Source organism: Ranitomeya imitator, chromosome 3 (assembly GCF_032444005.1).
Source record: "Ranitomeya imitator isolate aRanImi1 chromosome 3, aRanImi1.pri, whole genome shotgun sequence".
NCBI classification, from domain to species: domain Eukaryota; kingdom Metazoa; phylum Chordata; class Amphibia; order Anura; family Dendrobatidae; genus Ranitomeya; species Ranitomeya imitator.
In genome coordinates this window covers 750,063,954-750,091,168 of record NC_091284.1, presented here as the reverse complement: position 1 = coordinate 750,091,168, position 27,215 = coordinate 750,063,954, and the positions used below count along the sequence as shown (strand labels likewise).

The 27,215-nt window shown below is 39.2% G+C and overlaps 1 protein-coding gene across 6 annotated transcripts in view; it reads right to left on the bottom strand.

Moving 5' to 3' along the window:
• Window positions 1-26,114, bottom strand: part of POSTN (periostin) — a 97,857-nt gene extending 71,743 nt beyond the window's left edge. For 4 of the 6 annotated variants that reach the window (XM_069758941.1, XM_069758940.1, XM_069758939.1 and 1 more), the window contains exons 1-3: window positions 25,835-26,015; window positions 23,695-23,793; window positions 142-206 (exon numbers count right to left, since the gene is read on the bottom strand). In XM_069758941.1, coding sequence (XP_069615042.1) covers window positions 142-206; window positions 23,695-23,793; window positions 25,835-25,956 — 286 coding nt within the window. In that variant the 5' untranslated portion in view covers window positions 25,957-26,015. Of the gene's footprint in view, window positions 1-141; window positions 207-23,694; window positions 23,794-25,834 lie in introns of all 6 variants that reach the window. The other 2 variants (XM_069758942.1, XM_069758937.1) reach the window with 2 other exon arrangements.
• Window positions 26,115-27,215: the final 1,101 nt, after the last annotated feature.

The window sequence follows — 27,215 nt, the reverse complement described above, 5'->3', positions numbered from 1 at the left end:
GTATTCAATGTATTATTCTAAAATATTCATAAATAAACTACATGCATATTCTAGAATACCCGATGCGTTAGAATCGGGCTACCATCTAGTCACTAATAAGAACCTAGAACCTAAGAACCCTTAATAATTGACATACTGTACCTGCAGGACATCCTTGTTGACCGTTCATTTTCATGTATCCAGGGCAGCATTCATAGAGGACCGTGCTGTTCAGAAGAATAAGTGTATAAATAAAGGTCCCACGAACATAAAATTGGAGAATTATATACAATTAAATTGCATTTTCGCATATATAGTTTATCATCCCATTTCTTGTAGGTGCTTACATTCCAGTAGAAGAATGACTGAAAAAGTTGATCTATGTACTATGTAATGGCTCAATGAGTTTTTGATTATTTGACAGTGCAGTTATGGCAGCTGATGAACTTGTTCATTACTTGATCCCATTTTGTATATGGTTTAAACAATAATTGTGATTAGGATTTCTCCTGTACAAAGGGGAAAGTGGCACTGAGAAAATGAAAACAATTTGTATTCATATTCATAACCATTCGTCTCCATACAGTTTACATTAGACTATGTGAAGCTGTGTGCACATGGCGTCTTATTCAGGCGAATTATGTCCGATATAATTGAAGCTTAATGCTCCATTCAGATGTTTTTCTTTTTAATTTCAACACTGGAGAGGTATTACTAATGTTTGTATTCTGCTTCTGATAAAATACTTACTAGCTGCTGTCTTCTGCTCTTCCCGGCACCGCTCTGGTCCCATTCCGCCGCCTTGTAACCATAGCTCCTGACTTACCATAAGTCAGAACTAATGGTCACAAGTTCTCAATGTAAGTACAGTGCTGAGCAAAAGGGTACAAATGTTTTGAAGTTTTGAACGTTTGACATTAAAATAATAAAAATTAGAATTTATATTTTTAGGAGCAAAACAGTAACAATGCAGTGACATTACAAGAATCTGCATAAACTAATCATATGCTAAATAGTTTCAAGTCAAATTTATGTATGAGATATTAAGAAGATTGTCTGCAAAATGATGTTTCACGTTCAAATCAGCAGTGGATGGAGTGATATGGAGCCAGAGAGTCAAAACATTATTTCTATTTTGCTCATCACTGTACATGAGAGTCCCGTTCTGGCTGACAATAAAAAGTGACTTCCGGTCCCCCCAGCAAACACTGGAGAGATCCAGCTAGTTACAACTAGCAGAACAGGACCAGAGATGCACAGGCAACAGAACAAGACGGCAGCTGGTAAATATTCTACTAAAGGCAAGGAATATGCATTAGTGATACCACTCCAGTTGTGAAATTAAAAAAAATCTAGAGTGCTGTTTTAACCCTCCCAAGCCTTTTAACCTTTCTGACCAAGACACATTTTTCAATTCAAGTCAATATTTTTTGTGTATATTTGTGAAAATAATAGAATTTTGGTGAAAAATTTTTAAATTTCCATATTTTCAAACTTCTCTTTTTTTGTGCCCTTAAACCAGACAGCTATATCGCACAAAATAGTTAATAAATAAAATTTACCACATGTCTATTTTACATCATCGTCATTTTTTAAACATAATTTTTTTTCGTTAGTAAGTTAGCAGGATTAAAAATTTATCAATTTCACCTTTTTCAACCACACTTTACAAAAACTATTTTTCAGGGTCTACATCTCATTTGAAGTGAAAAATGTTGTTTCACTCCCAAATTTTGCATTTTTACAAAGATAACAGGACAAAATGGGCATAGAATATAATTTATTGTGCGATTTCTTCTGAGTACGCTGATACTGTTTGGGTGTGCGGCAAGGCTTAGAGGGGAAGAAGCGCCAATTATCTTTTGGAGTACAAAATTGACCGGAATAGACAGTGGATGCTATGTTGCATTTGCAAAGCCACTGATGTGCTGAAAAAGTGGAAACCCCCACAGGTGACCACATTTTGAAAACTACACCCCTCAAGGAACTTTTCTATAGATTTGGTAAGCACCTTAAACCCACAAGGGCTTCACAGAATTTCACAATGTTGAGCCATGAAAAAGAAAAAATATATATTTCCTGCAAAAATAATGCTTCAGCCTCAAATTTTTCATTTTCACAAGGATAACAGAAGAAAATGGACCATACAATTTGTTGTGCAAATTTTTCTGAGTACACGGATATCCCATATGTGGTGTTAAAGCACTGTGTGGGCACAAAGCAGAGATCGGAAGTGAAGGAGCGCCAATTGAATTCTCAAGTGCAATTTTGGCTGGAATAGATTGCATATACCGTGTCACATATGAAGAGCCCCTGACATGCCAAAATAGCATATACCCCTATAAGTGACCCCATTTTGGAAGCTACATCTCTTGAGGAATTCATCCAAGGGTGTAGTTAGCATTTTTAAGCCTCAAGCTATTCACAGAATTGTATAACATTGAGCTGAGTCAATGGAAAATTACTATTTTTTCTACCAAAATGCTGTGCAATTTATTCTCAGCATGCCACTACTGCATATATGGTATATTTAAGAGCCCTTAAATTCTAGAAGAACAGAATAACCCCCCCCCTAAAGTGACCCCATTTTGTAAATGTCGCCTTTCTGGAAATTTATCTACAGGTATAGTGATCATTTTGAGTCCATGAGTGATTTCCAGAAACAAGAAGCAGTGAATGTTGCTGAATAAAAATTGCAAAACTGCAATTGCAGTGCCTGTGCATTGAAGTGCCCTGTACATTATGCCCAGCTAGTGCTTTTGGACACATTCATCCATAAATTAATCCATCTCTCATTTCTACAGAAATGCCAATCATGTAGCCATAAAATCTGGTATAGGCACACTGGAGCTCAGAAGGGATGGGAACATTTAGATTTGGGAGCACAGAATTCACTGGATTTATTTTAGGAGGAGCCATTTTGTGTCTCCAGAGCCTTTGTGCCACCAGTAAAGTGGAAGCCCCTTATACTTACGTTACCAGATGACGGACCTTACTGGGGACTTGCTTTTTTTTGTGGATTGAGTTGACACCTTTATTGGTAACATTTTACATAACGTTTGGGATCACAGTTATCCGGCGCTCTACGCTGAGCACTTACATTGGGGTTTCCATCTAAATCTCTGAATGACGTGAGTCAGATGAAACTCCCAGCGGATCCAATCACTATAATGAGGCAGGAGAGTTACTTTGGACTCCATCTAGCCTCTGTTCAGCTGTGTCCTTTTTTCAGAGGTGTACAAAAATTTGGTCTACCACACTTTTATAGACGCTTAAAAAGACTGACACCGCTGGTCAAGAATTTGCTCTATTTATTTTGAAGCCATTCCTCATTCTGTTTAAGTTATTAGATTACTTTATTTTTCAGGCCGGTGCGATTGCAGCAAAAACAGATTTATATCTTTTTTTATGTTTGGCTGCTGTCACACACTAAAAGATGCTATGTATTTTGCAAAAAATTTTTGCATCACCATATTTTGCGAGGTTTACTTTCTCTACCTTTGTGCCGACAGAGTCATGTGAGGTCTTGTTTTTTGAGGGACAAGTTGACGTTTTTACTGGTACCATTTTTGAGCACATACATTTTTTTCATCGATTTTTGTTGCAATTTTGAGGCAGAATGAACAAAAACCAGCTATTCAGAAATTGCTTTTTTTTATGTCGCTTACCATGTGGTAAAAGTGATAAGACAGCTTTATTCTTCAGGTGAATACGATTACAGTAATACCATATTTATATAATTTTTTATGTCTTGCCATTTTTCCACAAAAAAAATATTTTATAAAAAGAATTGTTTTTGCATCACTATATTCTGAAAGTTATAGCTTGCTTTTCTTCTTACGGAGTTATATGGTGGCTTGTTATTTGCGGGACCAGCTGATGTTTACAGCAATACTATTTTTATTTACATTCAACTTTTTGATTGCATTTTATTCCACTTTTTGTATAGCGGTATGATAAAAAAGCTTTGTTTATTGTCACTATTTTTTTAAGGTGTTCACTGAAGGGATTAACTCATGTGAACATTTTAAAGATCAGGTCGTTCCAGACACAGGGACACCAAATATGTGCCCTTTTTTTTGTATATTTTTGTTTTTACATGAAAATACATATAGATGGGTAAAAAAAAAATTTTCATTTGGTTTAATATTTTGTGATTTTCTGAAAACATATTTTAAACGTTTCCTTAACTTTTTTTTACTTTCACACATAGTTTCTCTATGGCACTTTAACTTTTATTACTCTTATCACTGATATAATGCATTGCAATGCACCAGCATTGCAATGCATTATACCTTTCAGATTACACTCGCAGAAGCCTCTTAGACCATGCTTCTGGAATGGTCTAAGCAGGCGACCGTTGTTGGCAAAACCCGAGGTTGTCATGATGACCTCAAGTTGCCTTGATGATGATTAGGCCCTCGCGTTGATATCACAACGGTGCCGATTGAATAGGAAATGGAGCCCCCTTCCTCTCCTAGCCTCCTATATGTTGCGATCTATATCAATCGTGTGATTTCGAAGATTAAACAGCAGGGGGCAATGCAGGCACTGCTCCTGGGTGTGATACACGAGACTTGGCTATCAAGTAAGCTGAGCTCCCTGGTAGGGATATCAATTGCACAGCTCCTGTGCCAAACACAACAATCACCATGGCTTTCTTATACTTCATTGGTCGGGAACCCGTACCCAACCATGACGTATATGTACTTCAAATGTCATGAAGGGGTCGAAGTCCATGTAGAATAACTTGGATGGATAAAATATATGAACAGTGCATGATCATTCCCTAGAAAATAACAATAAACATCAGTCTTAATAGCTTAGGCTAAATGATCAGACAGCCCCATGGTAAATGGATGAGGAAAAAGAGTAGGAAAAACTATAGAAAAGAATATGGAAAAGAGGAAGAGAGAGGAGTAAGAGAGCCAGTAGCATGGGATTGATAACCTGTTGACTTTTCTTCTATCATGTCACAAAGCAAAGGTGATGTAACTAGGAATTTGCAATTATGAGTGTTCGTTTTGAGGCACTTATTATCTAGCCATAGAGCTCAAACACTCACCCACCATGAGCGAATTTTAAACAGTGAGCCATAGTTTCCGGTTTGCCAATTGGACAGTTTATCAGAGAGCATACATATTTCACTAACTTTTTCAAGGCAAAGGGAATAAACTGAGTAGTCTTTTGTAGCCAAAGTTGTGAAATTCCATTTGGTTGCAGCTATAAAATGTGTCGCCGAGTGTGTTTTGATGGTCTAAAACCTTGGAAAGGCTTTGCCAATACTGCCATCTCCAATCTGATAGTCAGTTTACATGAGCAGACCTTATTGATTTCTGACTATATTTGATGTGTTAAGATGGGAACGGGAAGTTGACACAAGCGGAGACTAAGTTAGGAAAAGTCAGAATGGTCTAAACTCAATATGGCATATTTTATTACTTTTTAACCAGTCTAATCCCTTTAGAATATTGTTTTATTCCCCAAGCCTCCATCTATTTTTCAATATCCATTTGAGTTTGCATTCCATACCCAAGGTACTGCACACTACTTTTTAGAAATTGCTGAGCATCTATTATTGAATTTTGCTGGACTGAATATAACATGCTGAACCTGTTCCTTGTGTGTGTTCCCATATCACATGTACAACATGTCTGTGTAAGGAAGACCTGATATGACCTCCCATAGCAGCAATGAGTAGTGTATATACCCATCATCGTTACATCTGCAGCACATCAATTAGTTTGACAACAGGCCAAATAAAGCAAACTATGCTGCAGAATAATAAGAAAAGTCCATAGAAACAGATCTTATTCCAGAACTATTGCACTATGAAAAGGCGAACTGTGGTCTTTGACATTGACCATTAAATGATAGCAGAGATCATTGTGTAATAGGCCTTTGTCTAACATAAGACGATTCTAGCAAATTCTAAAGTAGAAGCTTATTTGCGTGAGAGATCATATGTATAATAGAGTGATTTGGGTCTTCGCCATTGAGATGATGTAGACATATTGTTATGTAACATTTAGAGCTACTAAGAAAGAAGAGCTTCAACCTAAACTACAAGTTAATTACAACCAGGTGAACTTTAAAGAGTACCTATCCCCAATCTGGGGCTGTCCTTTATATTCAACAAAAGAGTGGACAACCATTGACTTGCAATTTTTCTAAATATGCTATAAACAAAAATGTGCAAAATACTCCTCAATGTCTCCCAAAATGGTCCATTTTTCTAGCATAAAAACAAACTGAACTTTGGAGTTCTGAGAGCGGAATCCCAAAACCCTCCTCGGCCATTCTCACAATGATAGTGGTACAGCTATAAGGATATTATTATTCAATCACTGCTTAGTAAACTTTATTGCAGCCCTTGGTTAGTTCAAAGAGCAAGATTTCCAATAACACTCGAGATCTCACAATTTCACTGGGAGAGGTACTACAAAGGGTTGTGAGATCCCGCTCATAAATAAACACTAAGGCTGGGGTCACACTTGCATCAATACCTGGCACAGCCGCCTGCCCTTGGGACAGGAGCGAGCGACTGCATATATTTCTATGCAGCTGAATGCTCCGGCCTGAACCGCCGGCGGCAGTGCCGGGTATTGATGCACGAGACTTGCGCGAGTTTCTTGCATTGCACATGCAAGTGTGACCTCGGCCTGACACCACTAATTGATTTAAAATGCCACGGGGGACAATACCTAACCCTATTAAGGCACTCACTTTTCCCTAGCTTTCTGTGGAGGTTGGCACCATAGGCGCAAGTGGCATCCCCTGCTCAAAGACAGCTATCCCGTCTCACCCTATCATGTCCTGTATCACAAAAGGACCAAAGAATTTCAACAATTATACACTAAAACCAATATTTCATGGCTAGAATAACCAGATGTTAGTAACGTAAAATGAATTCTGGTTTATGCTTGTACTACAGTGGGAAAAATAAGTATTTGATACACTAACAATTTTGCAGGTTTTCCCACCTACAAAGGATGGAGAGGTCTGTCATTTTTATCTTTTTAACTCTTCAACTGAGGCAGAATCTTAAAAATAAAAACCAGAAAATCACATTGTGTGATTTTTAAATAACTAAGTAGCATTTTATTGCATGGCTCTCACAGAACTATTAGTTTTTCTTTATGAAGCCCTCCTACTCTGCACTCATTTACCATATTAATTGCACCTGCTTGAACTTGTTACCTATATAAAAGACACCTGTCCACACACTCAATCAGTCACACTCCAACCTCTCCACTTTGGCAAAAACCAAAGAGCTGTCTAAGGACACCAGGAAAAAATTGTAGACCTGCACAAGGCTGGGATTGGCTACAGGACAATGGTCAAGCAGCTTGGTGAGAAGGCAACAACTGTTGGCACAAGTATTAGAAAATGGAAGAAACACAAGCTGACTGTCAATCTTCCTCGGGCTGGGGCTCCATGCAAGATCTCACCTCGTAGAGTAAGAATGATTCTGAGAAAGGTTAAGAATCAGCCCAGAACTACATGGGAGTATCTGCTCAATGACCTGAAGAGAGCTGGGACCACAGTACCATTAGTAACACACTATGCCATCATGGATTAAAATCTTGCAGGGCATGCAAGATCCCCCTCCTCAAGCCAGCATATGTCCAGGCCCATTTGAAGTTCACCAATAACCATATGGATGATCCAGAGGAGGCATGGGAGAAGGTCATATGGTAATTTGAGATCAAAATAGAACTTTTTTGGTATCATCTCCACTTGCCGTGTTTGGAGGAAGAAGGATAAGTACAACTCCAAAAATACTGGCACAACTGTGAAGCATGGTGGAGGAAACATCATGCTTTGGGGGTGCTTTTCTGCAAAGGGGACAGGATGACTGCATCTTTTTCAAAGGAGGATATATGGGGTCATGTATATCTAGTTGTTGGCCAACAACCTCCTTTCCTCGGTAAGAGCATTAAAGATAGGTCATGGTCGGGTCTCCCAGCATGACAATAACCTGAAACATACAGCCAGGGCAACTAAGGAGTGACTCTGTAAGAAGCATTTTAAGGTTCTGGAGTGACCTAGCCAGAACTAAACATAAATCGTAAATCTTTGGAGGGAGCTGTTGCCCAACGACAACCCCGAAACCTAAAAGAAGATTTGCATTGGGGAGTGGGCCAAAATCCTGCTGCAGTGTGTGCAACCTTGGTCAAGTACTATAGGAAATGTCTAACCTCTGTAAAGGCAAACAAAGGTTTCTGTACCAAATATTAAGTTGTTTTCCTATTGTATCAAATACTTTTTTCATACAAGAAAATGCAAATTAATTATATAAAAATTATACAATGTGATTTTCTGGATATTTTCTTTAAGATTCTAGCTCTCACAGTTGAAGTGTACCTACAATATAAAAATACAGATCTCTCCATTCTTTGTAGGTGGGAAAACTTGCAAAATTGGCAGTGTATCAAATACCTTTTTCCCCACTGTACATGATCACAGTTACGCTGTGAATATTATTTGTCAATAGCTAAAATTTTGAAAAATTGCCAGTCTGTATTCACTCTTTTATTAAATAAAAGGGGCAGACTCAGACTTGCATTCTTTAAGATAGTCTACTCTAATCAATTTTTTTACGTCTATTAAGTCTTTAGCATCTATTTAATCAGTTTAGAAGTAAGCTTTGAAAAGAGACATGACTTCAAGTCCAAACAACATATCAGTTACAATACTGATATCGTCCTATATGGCAAAAGATTAATACGCCCCCATAAGATGTGACTGCTTCCCCTGGGTCTCCAAATGTTATTCCCCTGTCATTGACTCTCCTTGCTTTCTATGTATTCTTGAAAAGCCTCCAATTTTATCTAATGTTTGACATGCACTTGACCTGCTAAAAATGTATTAGTTAATATAAATGGACATTTGATTTAACACGAACTTCAACACTACTTTTTATTTTAGATTTGACATTTTTAACTTTCTTCTTCCTCCAAGCATTTTACTCCTTTGTACAAGTGAACTTGAGCAATGTATAAACAAATTATTTTTATCTGAGATTAATGTAATCCACTACTGGAAATCATTAATTACAACAAAACTCGGCACAAATCCAAGGAAAATGTGGCTCAGACACAAGTAAGAGAATGCAAACAGGGAAGGCAATAGCTGCGATGAGTGGTGTTGTGCATGTCAGTCTCAATGAAGGGATTGCTGGAATACGATGTTGCAAAATTAATAAGAAGTAAAAGGCACTTCGTGAATTTGACACAAATTCTACATGGTGTGCGCCTCCATGGAAATGTTACTCCAGTCAGAGACCAAAGTAGCATTTTTGGCATACAAAGCGCCAGCACTTTTCATTCAGCCAATTTGGCAGAACTGCTTCAAACAGGGCAAAAAAAATTAAGGCTGCTACATTTTTTAGCAACTTTGTGTTGCTCAAAAATGTGTGACATGTCAAATTTAGTTTTATGCCAGTTTTCCAGAAAAAACACCTGCAAGGGGCATTGTAATGCTGCACATTATTAATTCATTGCTTTAAAGCACACAAGTATTTTTCAAGCCACATAGATACGAAGTGGTTGCCAAACAATAGCAATGACTTAATGATGTCTTAACAAGATTACTCCTTTTTAAACCAAAGCTGGCATGCCAATAAGCTGTTGCTAACATGGGGGCTTTACGTGGACACATATAACTTGAATGATTGACCACAATAAAATAAGGAGGGGAACATCAGCGTGACCAAGAGCATTAGTTAGAACATCAGTGTTGTCAAAAATTAAATAACCAAACATCCCATTTCCATCCTGAAAGGCATCGGCGGACATACCAGTGGTGCAACCCATGCAGCCGCACAGGGGTCCAAGAGATAAGGGGGCCTACTCCCATTTCCAAAATGGGGAATTGTGCATTATGAAGACCTGTTGAACTGCAGAGCCCACATATTGATCTTCCACAGGGGGCCCTCTTCAGACTGTGTCTGCTCTTACTAACCTGCTAAAAGTTGATTACAAGATGAATGAGATCATAAGCTGTGCACTCACTTTGCTACATTAGTGGTTTCCACTGAACTGATATGACTGTATTGTGTCACAATTAGAAAAGGTTATCCACAACAGAGGAGCAGAGCTACGCCTAGTGTAGGTGTCTATTTTTGTCCAGTAGAGTATGAATTTAGCACCTTTAAGAATTAGCCACCCTTCTTCAAGTGAGTTACCCTTGGGATTATTAATGGTGAACCATAGGAATTTATTGTGGCTAAATATAATTGTTCTGTTAGAACCTGGGCTCAATGGAGGTCCCCCTTTACTCTAAAGGTACCTTCACACTGAACAACTTTCCAACGAGAACGACAACGATCCGTGACGTTGCAGCGTCCTGGATAGCGATCTCGTTGTGTTTGACATGCAGCAGCGATCAGGATCCGCTGTGACATCGCCGGTCGTCGTTGAAAGTCCGGAACTTTATTTGGTCGTCAGGTCGGCGTGATTCGTCATGTTTGACAACAAAAGCAACGATGCCTGCAATGTTTTTCCATGGAGCAACAACCAGCGAGAACGATAAGTACGTCACTGGATCGCTTCTGCATCGTTCTGCTGTTGCCGGTGTTTGACATCTCCTAGCGACCTAAACAGCGACGCTGCAGCGATCGGCTCGTTGTCTATATCGCTGCAGCGTCACTTAATGTGACGGAACCTTAAAGAGCCACTCCAACCCTATTCCTGCATGAATTTATTTACAACTTATTAAGAGATGAGCAAAAAATTTTACAGGATCCTTTTCCAGCATCCATATTAGTACTTCATGGCAGCCGAACCAAGGTTCTACGAACGTAGACGGATTCCTGTACACTTCTGGCATTTACACTCATGATGTAATGACATCAAATGAGGCCTAGACTCTACATTATGGGGGCTAGATAAAAATCAGAGGTGTCCAGGATGTTGGCATTCGAGTGCCGGTTAGGAAGTTTGGAGGACTCTGATTTAACTTCTACAGATTCTTGAGGGTTCTGCAAATCTTTTTTCTCAATTCTGCTACTCATTCTCCCAAAATTGGAGCAATGAGATTACTAGATTTATTATAATCCTTATATTTAGAACCTAGCAAATGTCTTTCCTTAATTAATGTAGTTCTATTACCTATAGAACTTATTTCATGTTCTGAATCAAATTAGGTAATGTAAAATGAACACATGTTTTATTCTCGCAGAGATGTCCTTTAGTCTGGTAAGTGAATCTCAGAGATGGTTTTGGCAAGATCTCAAAACTCAGATCTGGAAAAACTCAAACTTGTTAGAATTTTTTTTGTGAGATCATAATAATGTTCTTTAGTTTTCCAGGAGAATAAGTGGCCACATTATAGCTGAAGAGCATTTCATTCCCACTTAATGTCTTTCCTTGTAAAAAGAAATTTGGGGACGTAATGAAGAAGGTATATAAAATATCAACCAAGATTCATATTCACAAAATTCTCATCAACCAGACATTTTCTTTGGTACAATATAATCTTCTGTTAAAATATCAACAATAACTTAAAGGAGTCGTCCCATAAAATAAATATATTCCCTATTCACAGGACACAGTAGATGAAAAATAAAACACTCTAAGACATTACTAAGCAGGTGTGACCATTGCTCCACTAACTATCTATAACTCCTACAGTAAAACAGACTATCAATAAGTGGTCAAGCATGACCAGAATATCTTCATTAACACAGAGGACTTTGGCCACTATACCCTCTATTGTTTGGATCAGAGAGGGCCTCACGTTCCCAGAAGACCTCATATGTTGTTTATGAGATAACCTCTATAGAGGGGCAATCCAGTGCAAACAACTCATGCATAACTCATAGATTTTCTTTTTGGTGGAATCCCTGAGCCCTTTACTGGCCTTCTAGGTCTAATCTAGTTTATATGTAGAATGTATCCACACCGGGAGAAGAATAACAGTGACATAGGTTTGGCTAAGTTATATCAAATTTAGATATGAGTTTGGACGCAATGCCTGAATATTTACTCTTTCTAAAGTAGCACATCAGCAATTTTTTGGACATCTTTTGGGAGGATGAAGTGAAGTAATTATGTGAGATCTTTCTAAAGTAAGTTTTGCTTATGGCTGGGATGTACTGTAGATTGAAAACTTTGATCAGTGCTGGACTTAGTCTTCCACTTGGCCTACAGAAAAAAAGTTAAAGGGGATCTCCAGTTTGTAGAAAGGTGAACCTCAACCAATCAGTAGTCTAAAACCAAATACAGGTAGCACTTAGCCTCCCTTGGTCCAGTGCGAGTTTCTGATGATGCACTGGTATCTGTGTTTGGACTGCAAGGGTGATGTCATGTCAACAATATGCACCACAATCGCTGAGCTCAGCAGCTCTACTGTTCTGGACAGTATGAGCTGCCGAGCTCAGTGATTGGCTTCAGTTGTGATGCGTGCTGTTGACGTGATGTCACCGCTGGAGCCAAGACACTGAAGAAATGGAAGAGAGACAGTTTTTTACCACTATCTGACCTGCTGTTGATAACTTTTAAAAGTTTAACACCCATTTAAATATATACAAGACAAGGAAGGATAAAGATAAAGAAGGCGAATAATAAAATGACAATATTCCTGACAAAAAAGCAAATAACCAGTAATCGTTTTGGATAAATATAGTGTAATGTACATCCCTGAAGTAAAATAACAAGTTGAAGATTTAAAGCGTAATTTCTGGAAAAAAAAAACATTTTTTAGATTTGTCATTTACGCTTTTCTTTATTTAACAATATATTTCTGTTATCGAAGCTGCAGCGGTGGCTCCTTTTCAATGTTGGGTCCAGGTCCCAACAGATCCACTTCTTCCCGTGTCAGTATATAATGTATGGGGGGGGCAGATTGGCTAATTTTAATAGCTAAGTTGACTCCTTTTCTGTCGCAGATTTGGTGGTCACATGCCGACACTCTCTCATGTGTCGAGATCAGCACTGGATGAAGAGCTGACGTGACCGGGGACCGAGATTGAAAGGGTGGCATTGGCATACTTATGCTTACTAGGCTATAGTATGTATAGCATTAAATAATAAATCAACACATATTTCTCAGTGGAATTCCTTTTTAGATTTTCCAAGATTGAGACCTAAACCAATTGTAGATTATTTTTCTATCTATGAATTATCCATAGCTTTAAAGGGTGGGCAAAGACATGGAAATTTGGGTCTATATCTTGGTTCTACTTCGTGCAACCCACCTAATTAGTTCTGGGTTTTGTTTTGGAGATAAAATGTTGTATATATAGAAAGGTGATTATACATTCAATTTGGTTCCCTCTGCAGCTCCTATGGAAAGAGGAGCCCTATGCAACTTGACAAGGAAAATGGTGCCATTAACGTGAGCTGGCATCCCTTTCTCTGTTAGTGCTGGTGTACACACTCTTGCTCTATTTCTAGTTGAAAATTCCTAAACTTGTAATGATCCATTTAGAGGACTGTAAATAATCTTTATTCCAACCTGAAGGCTTAGTCGGAATTCTTTTTTGTCATGTTTCTTGTCAGCTTTACTCATTAGAAAAGATTTTGAACAGACTCAGTCCCCATCCTCCACCTAGACCTATAGAGAAATCTGAGATGTTAAGATTCATATGGCGCTATATATTTGTTTGAGCATGCTTATATTATCTCCCCAGGGAAAGCTTTCACATAGAGAATCTCCAACCCAGTATTGATATCAACCCAGCAAAATGCCTTTCAGGTTTCAGCATGAATGCATTCATTTGGAACCAAAGGGTCAAAAACTGAAAAATACAATATATAATGAATGAGTCTGAATATACAGATCAAAGGTCACATCCTACTCAGTCACTAGAAGTTTCAGCATTTGCAAATCATTTCCTGGACACTTTTACTAGACTGGTTTGTCTAAAGTGATCACACTATTGTGGAGACTGAGGCACAGAACTTAACAATGGTTGACACTAATGAGGTGCCCCTAGTGGATTTTGAGGCTTTGGTGGCTGAGAAGGCAGTTTTCATAGAAGTGATTACAAATTTCTCATACCTTTAAATGTCTGTAGCAATCTTGCAATCTAGCAATGATTTCACAACTCAAATGGGCTGCCCAGTTAAAAAAAATGATCACCTATGCGGAAAAAAAAAAGATGACAACTCTCTGATCGCTGGGTGTCTGACCACTGGGAGTGATCTGCAGAATGGAGAAGTTTTATTCCCAACAGATAATTTTTATCCTTATTACAAAATGACAAGGCAGGTCAAACCGCAGCTTCATGCATTCTCTATGGGGCCTCCGGAAGAAGCCTAAGGAAGTGTTTGGCATCCCCATAAGACATGAATGGAGCACAGATTGAGAATGCGCACTGCTGCTCGAGGTATAAACATTCCCCGATCTGCTGATCTGTGTGGATCCCAGCGGTTGGACTCCTACTGATTTACAAGTTATCACCTACCTTTTGGATAGGTCACAACTTGTTTTAACTGGAGAACCTCTTTAATTGCCCCTTTAATTTTGTACTTACTATTATATTTAGAAGACAAATAAAATGTGAATTGTGGAATATTTTTAATTTTGATCTGCACTTTGACCCCAGAGGGTGGGGTCTGTCTGGTGAGGACTCCATAGGAGAGCTTCAGAAGCCTTGCTATAATGTATGGCCTACTTATGGGTGGGCATTGGAAATATATCTCCTGGGTAGTTTGGCCTGCAAACAGTTTATAGCCCAACTTCTCTGTCAAAGCAAGTGCCCAAGAGATCCACTTGGTATATGGAGACATACTTACAGGCTGGCCTTATATAACACAAGCCTCTTTATGTGGGAGAGTTAATTTGCACACTATCTTCCCGTAATAGGTCTCCTTTTACCACCTGGATCCTTACAATGAGAACCAGCACCCCCCAGAGCTAAATTCTTTAGCAAAATTTCTTTAGCATGCCACAACACAACCACATTCTTTCCTTTAGCAAAGTATACTGCTGATATTAGTAAAATATTATTTTTGCAAATCAGTTTGACAGATATTGCATTGCAGCATTATCAGTATTTGTATCATCTGGAGCTTACACCTAACATCTCAATACATTACTTGTAAAAACAGAAACTGTCTGCTATATTCACTAAACAAGATCATCAATAGTATAATTAACTCCATATGAAATATGCCATGGACGCTACTCCTCTCTCCATATAATGGTATGGTACTATATATTAGTGGTCATCATGACCTCATGGCATCAGGGCCGAGGGTTTGAAGTTTCTAGCGTAATAGCTGCATGGAGTTTACATGTCTCCTAGCACAGATTCTTATTGTTTTTTCCCATTCACTGTATGAGAATGTGCCTAAAGTAATTACATTGTCCCGTGTTATGGTCTGTAATGGGATCATGTAGGTAGCAATCAGAATAACACCTCAACATAACAACTGCCCTTCTCAGATCATTCACTCCACATGCATGTAGAACAGTAAGTCCACTGATCAATCCTCAAACAATCCATCCACATACTTGATGAACAGGAATATTCGCCATTCAGTCCACGCACCTGCAGGACCAGAAAATCCACAGTTCAGTCCACATACATTTAGTCAACATACATGCAGAACTAGAAAAAGCCACCATTCAGACCACATACATTCAGTCCACATACATGCAGAACTAGAGAAAGCCACCATTCAGACCACATACATTCAGTCTACATACCTACAATGGAAGAGCCACTGTTCAGTCCATTTACATTCAGCCTACATACCTCCAGAACCAGAAAAGCCACCGTTCAGTCCATGTACATTCAGTCCACATACCTCCAGAACCAGAAAAGCCAGCGTTCAGTCCATGTGCATTCAGTCCACGTACCTCCAGAACCAGAAAAGCCACTGTTCAGTCCACATACATTCAGTCCACATACCTGCAGGACCAGAAAAGCCACCGTTCAGTCCACATACATTCAGTTCACATACCTACAATGGAAGAGCCACTGTTCAGTCCATGTACATTCAGCCCACATACCTCCAGAACCAGAAAAGCCACCGTTCAGTCCATGTACATTCAGTCCACATGCCTCCAGAACCAGAAAAGCCAGCGTTCAGTCCATGTGCATTCAGTCCACATACCTCCAGAACCAGAAAAGCCACTGTTCAGTCCACATACATTCAGTCTCCATACCTGCAGGACCAGAAAAGCCACTGTTCAGTCCACATACATTCAGTTCACATACCTCCAGAACCAGAAAAGCCACTGTTCAGTCCACATACATTCAGTCTCCATACCTGCAGGACCAGAAAAGCCACCGTTCAGTCCACATACATTCAGTTCACATACCTCCAGAACCAGAAAAGCCACTGTTCAGTCCACATACATTCAGTCTCCATACCTGTAGGACCAGAAAAGCCACAGTTCAGTCCACATACATTCAGTTCACATACCTCCAGAACCAGAAAAGCCACAGTTCAGTCCACATACATTCAGTTCACATACCTCCAGAACCAGAAAAGCCACGGTTCAGTCCACATACCTGCAGGACCAGAAAAGCCACCGTTCAGTCCACATACATTCAGTCCACATACCTCCAGAACCAGAAAAGCGACTGTTAAGTCCACATGCAGTCGAGAATGGAAGTTACATCTCCATTTATTGTCTCTGAGACTGACCTTTAAATACTCCACTATCTATTACATTTTTTTAATGGCTTATTTTATTGAAGCAGAACATATGTTCTGTATATTGCAATTCCTTGGTATGTAACCCCCAACTTTAGTATCAGATGTTGAACAGTACAAATATAACATTGGCTTAATTTTGTCGGGCAAACAATTCTTTTCAGCCATAAAATAAATAGAAATAATCTCCTTGTTCTAACTTCAAAGTCATTTTTCTCCTTTCACTTATTCACTTTTACTTAGAAAGTGAAATGCGCTAACGGTGCCCCAATTTTCAGGCAGGATTTGTCTGAGGTTGTGATTTTAACAGCAAACAGATGGAGCATTTTTAAAGGAGTATCTTAAATCACAATTTCATGGAGAGGGGTTTTCTTTCCCTCTGGATATTTTACAACAGGAACAGCACAAGATTTTCCGACACACATAGAAGGTCAAGGTACATTACTTAGTAATGTAAAATTCACAGCATGGGGCTACAGGTAAAGTAATCTAGAATTTAAGTGCAACATTCCCTCTTTCACTCACTCTCTCTCTCTCTCTCTGTAAATATATTTACACACACATACATATATATATATACTTCCTGCTCCCTCTTCGATAATCTGGCTTCCGACAACATCACTCCACTGAAACTGCCCTAACTAAAGTTGCCAATGACCTGCTGACTGCCAAAGCCAAGCGACACTACTCTGTCCTCCTCCTAGACCTGTCCTCTGCCTTTGACACAGTGGACCACTCCCAACTACTACAGACCCTCTCATCTATTGGCATCACAGACTTAGCCCTATCTTGGATTGCATTATACCTAACAGACCGGACATTCAATGTCTCCCAGTCATACACCACCTCTTCACCTCGCTTTCTATCTGTTGGAGTCCCGCAAGGTTCAGTCCTAGGGCCCCTACTCTTCTCCATTTACACCTTCGGAGTGGGACAGCTCATAGAATCTCATGGCTTGCAGAATCACCTCTATGCTGATGACACACAGATCTACATCTCTGGACCAGATATCACCTCCCTACTAACCAGAATCCCACAATGTCTGTCTGCTATTTCATCCCTCTTCTCCGCTAGATTTCTAAAACTTAACATGGACAAAACAGAATTCATCATCTTTCCCCCATCTCACTCGACTCTCCAAACAAACCTATCCAGTAAAGTAAATGGCTGCCCACTCTCCCCAGTCCCACAAGCTTGTTGCCTCGGGGTAATCATTGATCTCTCCTTCAAACGGCATATCCAAGCCCTTTCCACTTTCTGTCATCTACAACTCAAAAACATCTCCCGGGTCCGTACATTCCTCTTGAATCTGCAGAAACTTTAGTGCATGCCCTCATCATCTCCCATCTTGACTACTGCAACCTCCTGCTCTGTGGCCTCCCCTCTAACACTCTCGTGCCCCTCCAATCTATTCTAAACTCTGCTGCCCGACTAATCCTCCTATCTCCCCGCCATTCCCCCGCCTCTCCTCTTTGTCAATCCCTTCACTAGCTCAACATTACCCAGAGACTCCAGTTCAAAACCCTAATCATGGCATACAAAGCCATCTACAACCTGTCTCCTCCATACATCTGTGCCCTCGTCTCCTGATACCTACCAGCATGCAACCTCCGATCCTCCTTCTCCACTCTCCTCTTCCCACAATCGCATGCAAGATTTCTCCCATGCATCCCCCTACTCTGGAACTCTCTACCACAACATATCAGACTTTTATCTACCATGGAAACCTTCAAAAGGAACCTGATAACCTACCTCTTCCAACAAGCCTACAACCTGCAGTAAATACGGATCCACAAAACCACTGCATGATCAGCCCTGCCCTCACCTATTGAATCCTCACCCATCCCTTGTAGATTGTGAGGCATAGCGGGCAGGGTCCTCTCTCCTCCTGTACCTGTCGTTACTTGTATTGATTAAAATTGCTGTACTTGTTTTATATTATGTATAGCCCTCCCTCCTCACATGTAAAGCGCCATGGAATAAATGGTGCTATAATAATAAATAATAATAATAATAATAATGCTGGAATCCTTCCTCCATATGACATAAGCCAACACCAGAGTCTTCTGACAGCACAATCACTCTCCGTATATGTGGAGGTGTCTGGGAGAGATAGCAGCTACTGATCCAGCATTCAGCCTATGACTATTCAGCATATATGGCCAGCGTAAGGTCAATTTTATAGGAAATATTATATTTCTTAGTATAAGAGAAGACTAGAATAAGGGAAGACTAGAGTACTTAGTTGGAACACCAACAGGCTTGAGGAAGCCATACAATTCCATGTAGGCGACACCCTTCATTAGATTCAAAACCAAGCAAGGCAGAAATACCACTACTGAATGACCGTACTTCCCCTGCCATAGCAATACTAGAGACTATAGCGTGGCTCAGAAGAATAAAAGCCTGCTTAGATATACAATATGATCCTTGCATGCATCTTCATTATTATCATGTCTACTGTATGTATTGCTGAGTGACAACTACTGCACAATATAAGGTTTCCGCTTCTTTGTCTAAAGTTTCTTTAAGCATCCATAAAGCTCTAATAACAGGAACCAGATCGGACTGCTGACAGGTTCATTCCTGATTCATTGGGATTGACTCGACCCCAAAGGTCAAATCAATAACAAGGAATGAAAGATTCTGCGAGATAAAGTCCCACATGAAAACACAAGTTACCCCCAATCGGTTTTCTACCAGGCAAATATTAAATGCATGTAACACACAAAATAATATGACAACACATAAATAATTATTAATGCTTGGACACAATAAATAAAATATATCACTATGTGGCTATATATTCTTAAGTCATCCCTACGAGGTTCATACGTGTCTAATACCAATGCACTCAGTAATTGGATATCTAATAAATGCGCTGAACCCGCTGAATCTGGAGGAGTGCAGTCACTATCTACATACTAACATTGCTACGTGATCCCCTAATAAATCAGTAGTAAAAGTGTAGGGAGGATTACTGCTAAGTAGTCTACAGTATGTACATGGAGAGGGAGCCGGGTCATATTTTTTTATTTTACTTTTCATTTTGCAAATTATATCATAGTAGGAGGAGATCCGTTGAGTTTTGTGCTTTTGCATAACCTTGTGATATCAAGTGAATTACTCAATGTTTTGGCAGTTGAAAGCTTTGTTTCCTGACTCCCCCAGAAACACGCACGCTAGGGTTACCATACGCTCATACAGAGGGGACATCAGAGGTCCTGTATATATTCGGAGGACTTCTCAGCCTATATCTCAGAGGGATCTTACTGTCACGTGTTCACCAACATTGCTGTTACTGTGAAAGTTCACAAAGCCCACAGCAATAGTTGGGTTGGCCCTGGTGGGAGCCCATATTTAATGCCCCATGCCAGGCACCGCTATGGCAGATATATACACCACATCACAACAGGTCACTGCTATTTTTACACATTCGTGGCCAAAATATTGGTTGACCACCCTTTGCCAATTTCGAAGGTATCGGAAGACCAGCAATCACAACTGTGCCCTGACAGATGCTGGTGAGTGTATCAGGCCTTGTGCACACATTTAGTATTTGTTCAGTATTTTACATCAGTATTTGTAAGCCGAAACCAGGAGTGGGTGATAAATACAGAAGTGGTGACGTGATTCTATTATACTTTTACACGGATTGTTCCATGTCTGATTTTGGCTTACAAATACTGATGTAGAAAACTAACCAAATACTGAGCGTGTGAATGTGGCAGGGACAGCAATAATTTTTTTTTTAACTGGAGCACTTGTGTTGTTTTTGGCCAGGGTAGTCCTTTACATCTGCCACTGCCACACCATATTGTTTTGTTTTATTAATACTCCCATCCTCAGCTATGGCCATCACTAAGGTCACCTTGCCTGCTATGAAAATCCAGGTAGCAGGGGAACAAATATTTATTTATTTTTTCCCTCTAGAGAGGTTATAATGAATTAACATTTGGTATTTTTGTATTTATTATATAAAGCATTAAAATGGACACTGCCCAGAGGGATATAATTACTAGAAAGCATGATGAGATGACTAAAGCGTAACTACCTCCCCCTAGTGGTTGTGAATGGGAAAACTTTTGCAGGAAAACTAGAAGAGACCTATGATTTCAACAAGATTTTAAAAAGCACAATTTTATTTTAGTTTGTCAGTAATGGGAAATATTTGTAAAATCTGAATGTTGCAAACAAACATTGACTGAATCGCTGTGTTCTAGGACATAGTGCACCGGCACATGCGCACTAATGCTTTTCGGCTTTGCCCGCAGCTGGGAAAAGCATACTGCGCGTGCGCAAGGCGAGATTGCAGTGCGCACGCATGTACTACAGAGGAAACCTAATCAAATTCAAGACAATATTGTGGCCAGCGGGAAAGGAAGGGGTGCATGAAAGAGCAGAAAACACCGCCCATCGGACCATAAACAGAGCCCGCCAAATTCAGGTGACAGGTTCCCTTTAATTGCAACAGGGTTTTTGCTCATTTCATTTCTTGTAGGTTTTGTATACTTTATGGCCATGCGTTTATGCATGTATATCAACTTAAACCAAGCTCGATTTTTGTGTTTTTTCTTCACTGAATAAGTAGAATACAGAACCTTCCTGTCCTGCTGTTGGGCTCTCCAGTGATCAACCAGAATCTGCAGGAGGATCTGGAACCGAGTGTTCAACTTCCCTTCTACATGGGAAATTCTATTATTACAGGGTGCCCATGAAAATGAATGGACTGTCTGTTTTAAGACCCTGATCCTGACAGCTTTCTCCAGTAAATAGATGAGGTTATGGATGATTGACTTCCCTTCTATTAACTCAGAATTTCCTAATAGGGCATTTAAAAATGAGATCTGTGAAACTAGACAATCCATGAGCTAGAAACTAGGTGTATTTCTGTCAATCTGGATTATGGCGGAACATAATCGATTGCAGTCCCTGAAAAGGGAAAAATTCTCCTTGTGGAGATCCAGCTAGTAGGCTCTCCTCCCACAGAAAAAACATTGTCCTGTGTCATGTCTAAAATATTAACTTATATGATAGCTGCCTAAAAGTGTCAATAAAGAATTTAAAGACTTAGGAACTTTTTCTAGCCCCTCAAAACAGTGTTGGACTGGGGTATATGGGCCAACCTGTAACAGCGACTCTGCGGTCCAACTATTAGAAACTACCCATACCAGAAACATTTCAGATTTGCTTTTGTCATGAGGAACTTTGGTTTTTAATGGATTAACCAAAAAGGAATTTTATTTTTTTATTGGTGGTTGTGCTGAAAATTCCCTCTTTTTCTTCCTAGGGTCCCAGTGTTCAGCTTCATGTAAATATTAAGTAAATTATCAGATTTTCTTCTGCGTCTGTATAATATTACATGGGGTTGTCTGTTCTATGAATGATTGGATCATGCCTTTGTCTCTACACAGAGAATCAAGTGTATTGTGTCAAGCACTGCTCTATTAATCAGTGGGTCCCAAGTCCTGCACAGTGGCCCATCGGGGAATTCACCTGGTCCCCTGCGGGCCATTCTGAGCCTAATTATATATGAGCAGCAATGATTGTGGCAAACTAGAGGCATTCTTGAATAAAATGGATGGCCATTAGTGATGAGCGAGTGTGCTTGGGTAAGGTGCTATCTGAGCATGCTCGTGTCCTAATCGAGTATTTTCCGCATGCTCGAAAAAAATGCTCGAGTCGCCGCCGCTGCATGTCTCGCGGCTGTTCGACAGCCGCAACACATGCACGATTGCCTAACAAACAGGAAATCTCTGCATGTGTTGCAGCTGTCGAAGAGCCTCGAAACATGCAGCCGCGACGGCTCGAGCAATTTTTAGAACCCGACGAAAATACTCAATTACGACACAAGCATGTTCGGAAAACATCTTACCCTAGCACACTCGCTCATCACTAATGGCCATTAATCTCAATGGACAATGGAATGACATAATTCATGGAAAAAGCATCACTAGCCATTCGTGCAGGGAACTGGACTTGAGGCAATCAGTTCTTTCCCCCAGCTGCAAATTTTGAAAAGGATCTTTCCTAAGACAACCGCTAAATTGTTAGCTTGCCAATATACTATAGGCTGCCATATAAATCTTATTCTAGTCTCTAGTCCTACTGTAAGACCTTAAAAACTAAAGGATATGCTGTATATTAGTAATCAGGTAGAGTAAGGAATCCATCTTATATGCATCGTGAGTTGCATTAAATTTATAACATCGCAGGAACTATTCTATTCAGTCTGATAAGATTTGAGCATCTTATCTTCAAATTTTTAAAATTCGGTGTATTCATAGTGAAGTTCCTCCTTGATTTCAACACTAAATTATATATACATACTGCAATTTATAAGGGGCACCAGACAGAGAGAAAAGCAGTGGCACCAGTCCAGTATCACCATTTTTTACTTTATGCAGCTCCCTAGGACCATTGATAACAGGTTGTCCAATAGTGGACAAGCCCTTTAAGTCACTCTGAGATAACATCTGGTAAGTTGACCTAACCAAATATCTTAACACAGTATCCAAGGAATACTGGTTTCTTTACACCCTCCTTACACCCACTTTTTATCCTAACTAATACATCCTGCATACAGGTTTTTTACACTAATTGCTTCTGGGTCATTAATAATAATAATTTGTATTTCTATAGCGTCAACATATTCTGCAGCACTTTACATTTACTCATCATGTCGGAGCCATTAAGCTTTTCTCCGTACAATTGTCAAAATCAATATAAATATGCTTGGTCTTAGTCTTCCATACTATTGAGCGTAATACTGGAGCGCTGTCTATTTGGATTCTCACCCTAGAAGTTCTCATTTATGCTATAAAGTCTTGCTTTATACAAATAGTTTAATAAGTGAAACCAGAAAATAAATCTTGTAGAAAAAGAGAAAAAAAAGACCCCATCATACAGCAAATAGTGTGATCCCACGAGAAGCGCCATGACTGTAGAGCAGAACCTGAAACATCTGGGCCACTGTCCATTATTCATCTTGTATCTATATACAGTAGTAAGGGTGCATAGGCAAATCAGACATTATAGCTTATATTTTATAAAAGCAGCAAGTAAAATAATGAATTCTGAAATCGCTAACACGACTTACGCTTTTTTGCCGCAGATGGCGCCCTGGTACCAGTTTTTGCAGGTACTGAAATACTTCTTTTTTGTTCCCATGACTTGTTGCAGAGCACAGACATTTGGACTAAAAGGGAATAAAGTGAAAAAAAATATTTAATTTAGATGTAATAATTACTATACTATGAATGAAACTAGGATTTCTGTAAAGTCACTTTCCCCACGTCCCTATCCCGGAACATTAATGAGGAAACAAAGGCGGCTTTATGCTGCTAACCTCCCAGCGGTCACCGCCAGGTGCCATGGAACATGTTACTATGTGCTTTACAGTTGCTTTTTTTTTTTTGCTGGGGTCTCCCATCCATTACCATTGAAGCAAACCTTGTAAAAACACCATGTGCTCGGGGAGGTTATGGCTGTTTCTTTGTCTACAGAGCTCTCAGTACAATGAAATGCCATTAGGGTTACGAAGACCCATCTCCAGTGTGGAGGAAACCAAGCACAGCTATGCAAACATGGTGCTAAGGGGACAGTTCACACTCGGCTTCAGCACATGTCACTACTGACCTGGAGTCAGCTACCGTATTATCACAATAGGCGTTGGCACTAAAGCAATCAAGTTTGAATTAACTATTTGCTGCAAAAAGTCCTTATATCTACGGTCCACATAGAAAGCCACAGAGCTCTGCAAATCTATACACAATACATACATAGAATTTTCTACCCATTTTTTAAAGATAAGATTAATCACAAGTTTGCACCATGTTATTACAGGGCACAAAAGACACTTGTAGCTCTGCTAAAACTCCAGGTAGCGAAATTTCAAGACTCATTTAAATTTAGTTAACAAAATACACTTCAAAGGCAATAAAACAATTTATAGTCTAAAAAAAAAGGAAAGAACATATTAGGCAAAGATTTCAGGTGAAATTCCAGGAATAACCTAATCTATCTATCTATAGATCTATCTATCTATCTATCTATCTATCTATCTATCTATCTATCTATCTATCTATCTATCTATTATCTATCTAATATCTATCTATCTAATATCTATCTATCTATCTATCTATCTGTCTGTCTGTCTATCTATCTATTTATCTATCTATCCCATATCTATCTATCTATCTATCTATCCCATATCTATCTATCCATCTATCTATCAATCCATTCCTCTATCCCATATCTATCTATCCATCTATCTATCCCATATCTATCTATCTATCTATCTATCTATCTATCTATCTATCTATCTATCTATCCTCTATCTATTTATCTATCTATCCATCTATCTATCAATCCATTCCTCTATCCCATATCTATCTATCTATTTATCTATCCAATCTCTATCATCTATCTATTCCTCTATCTATCTATCTATCTATCTATCTATCTATCTATCTATCTATCTATCTATCTATCTATCTAATATCTATCTATCATCTATCTATTCCTCTATCTAATCTATATCTATCCCTCTATCTATCTATCTATCTATAGATCAATCCTCTATCTATCTATCTATCTATCTATCTATCTATCTATCTATCCTCTATCCATCTATCAATCCATTCCTCTATCCCATATCTATCTATCTATCTATCTATTCATCTAATATCTATCTATCATCTATCGATTCCTCTACCTCATATATATATATATATATGCATATATATATATATATTTATCTATCTATCTTTCTATCTATCTATCTATCTATCTATCTATCTATCTATCTATCTATCTATCTATCCATCCGTCCCTCTATCTGTCTTCTATCTATCTATTCATCTAATATCTATCTATCATCTATCGATTCCTCTATCTAATATATATATATATATATATCTATTTATCTATCTATCTATCTATCCATCCATCCCTCCCTCTATCCATCCGTCCCTCTATCTGTCTTCTATCTATGTTTTATCTTTTATACCTTTCTTTTTCCTCCTTCTCACTTATCTTATATTTGAGATCTATGTTAAACAAAAGCTAAAATAACAAACAACAAAAAGGCTAAAATTAATTAAAAGTTTTCGCTTTCATAATTTTCTACTTCTATTTTTCGAAACCTAAATTAACTGTGGAATGATTAATTCTGCTTCCCCAGAAAAAAAAAAGTTTTATATGTTTAAACCCATAAGGAAAAGTCATGAATTACTTACCCTTGTTTTTTGGCTCTTATGCGGCTGTGTGTTAAGATCTTGTCATAGTAGCCGTTACTGTCGGCACGGTCAAATGCAGACAGTACAAAAATGGCAAAGATTGATAAAAATATAACCTTCATTGTTTAGTCTCCCAAAGGCTCCCTGTAAATGGAAAGGGAGAACTGCCAAGTGTTCTAGAGCTGCACTCAGTTTATATACAGTCTGGAATTCTGTGGGAGGGGAGCCGTGTATCAACCTGAGACTATGTACCACCCTCCAGGAAAAATCAGCCACTGCTGAAATCAGCTAAGAACTTACAGGACTTTAAGCCAAGTGCAACTTTTTTTTTTCCTTTCCAGGAAAATAAATATTTCTCTGCTCCAGTTGTGACTAATTCATATATGAATCATTTTCCTTGCAAATAATTGCAGCATATTTGTAGACTTTGGGAGTTTAATCATCTTGTTACACTTTACTTGACAACGGCATGAAATCAAATGTAGGCTCTTCCTTTTTTTTCCATCTGTTGCCACGCCCAGATCAATATTTGGAGTGAGCATTCACTTCCTTCAGAACAGCATCATTTCTTCTAGGTACAATTCTCATAAAGTTTTTCAAGGTAATTGGCAGAGAGAATGTTCCAAACATCTTGGAGAACTAACCACACATCTTCTATGGTTGTAGGCTTGTAGAAATATTTCTTTCTCTTCATGTATTCCTAGACAGACTTAATGATGTTGAGATCAGGGCTCAAACTATTAACATTTCTATTTTTAAAAGCCTTTAAGGCCCCCAAATACATTGGACTAATGTTGCCTCCAAATAGACATGTCCGACCAATAGTATAATGTGTATACATTATAGACAGCTCTCCAGCGACCAACGATGCCGAGGTCCCCGGGTAACCAGGGTAAACATCGGGTTACTAAGCGCAGGGCCGCACTTAGTAACCCGATGTTTACCCTAGTTACCTAAAAAAGACAAACACTACATACTTACATTCCGGTGTCTGTCGCGTCCCTCGCAGTCAGCTTCCCGCACTGACTGTGAGCGCCAGCCGGCCGTAAAGCAGAGCACAGCGGTGACATCACCGCTGTGCTTTATGGCTGGCGCTCACAGTCAGTGCGGGAAGCTGACTGCGAGGGACGTGACAGACACCGGAATGTAAGTATGTAGTGTTTTTTTTTTAGGTAACCAGGGTAAACATCGGGTTACTAAGCGCGGCCCTGCGCTTAGTAACCCGATGTTTACCCTGGATACAAGTGAAGACATCGAAATAAAGTTCCGGACTTCTAGCTCCGACCAGCGATGTCACAGCAGGATCCTGATCGCTGCTGCGTGTCAAACATAACGATATCGCTATCCAGGACGCTGCAACGTCACGGATCGCTATTGTTAT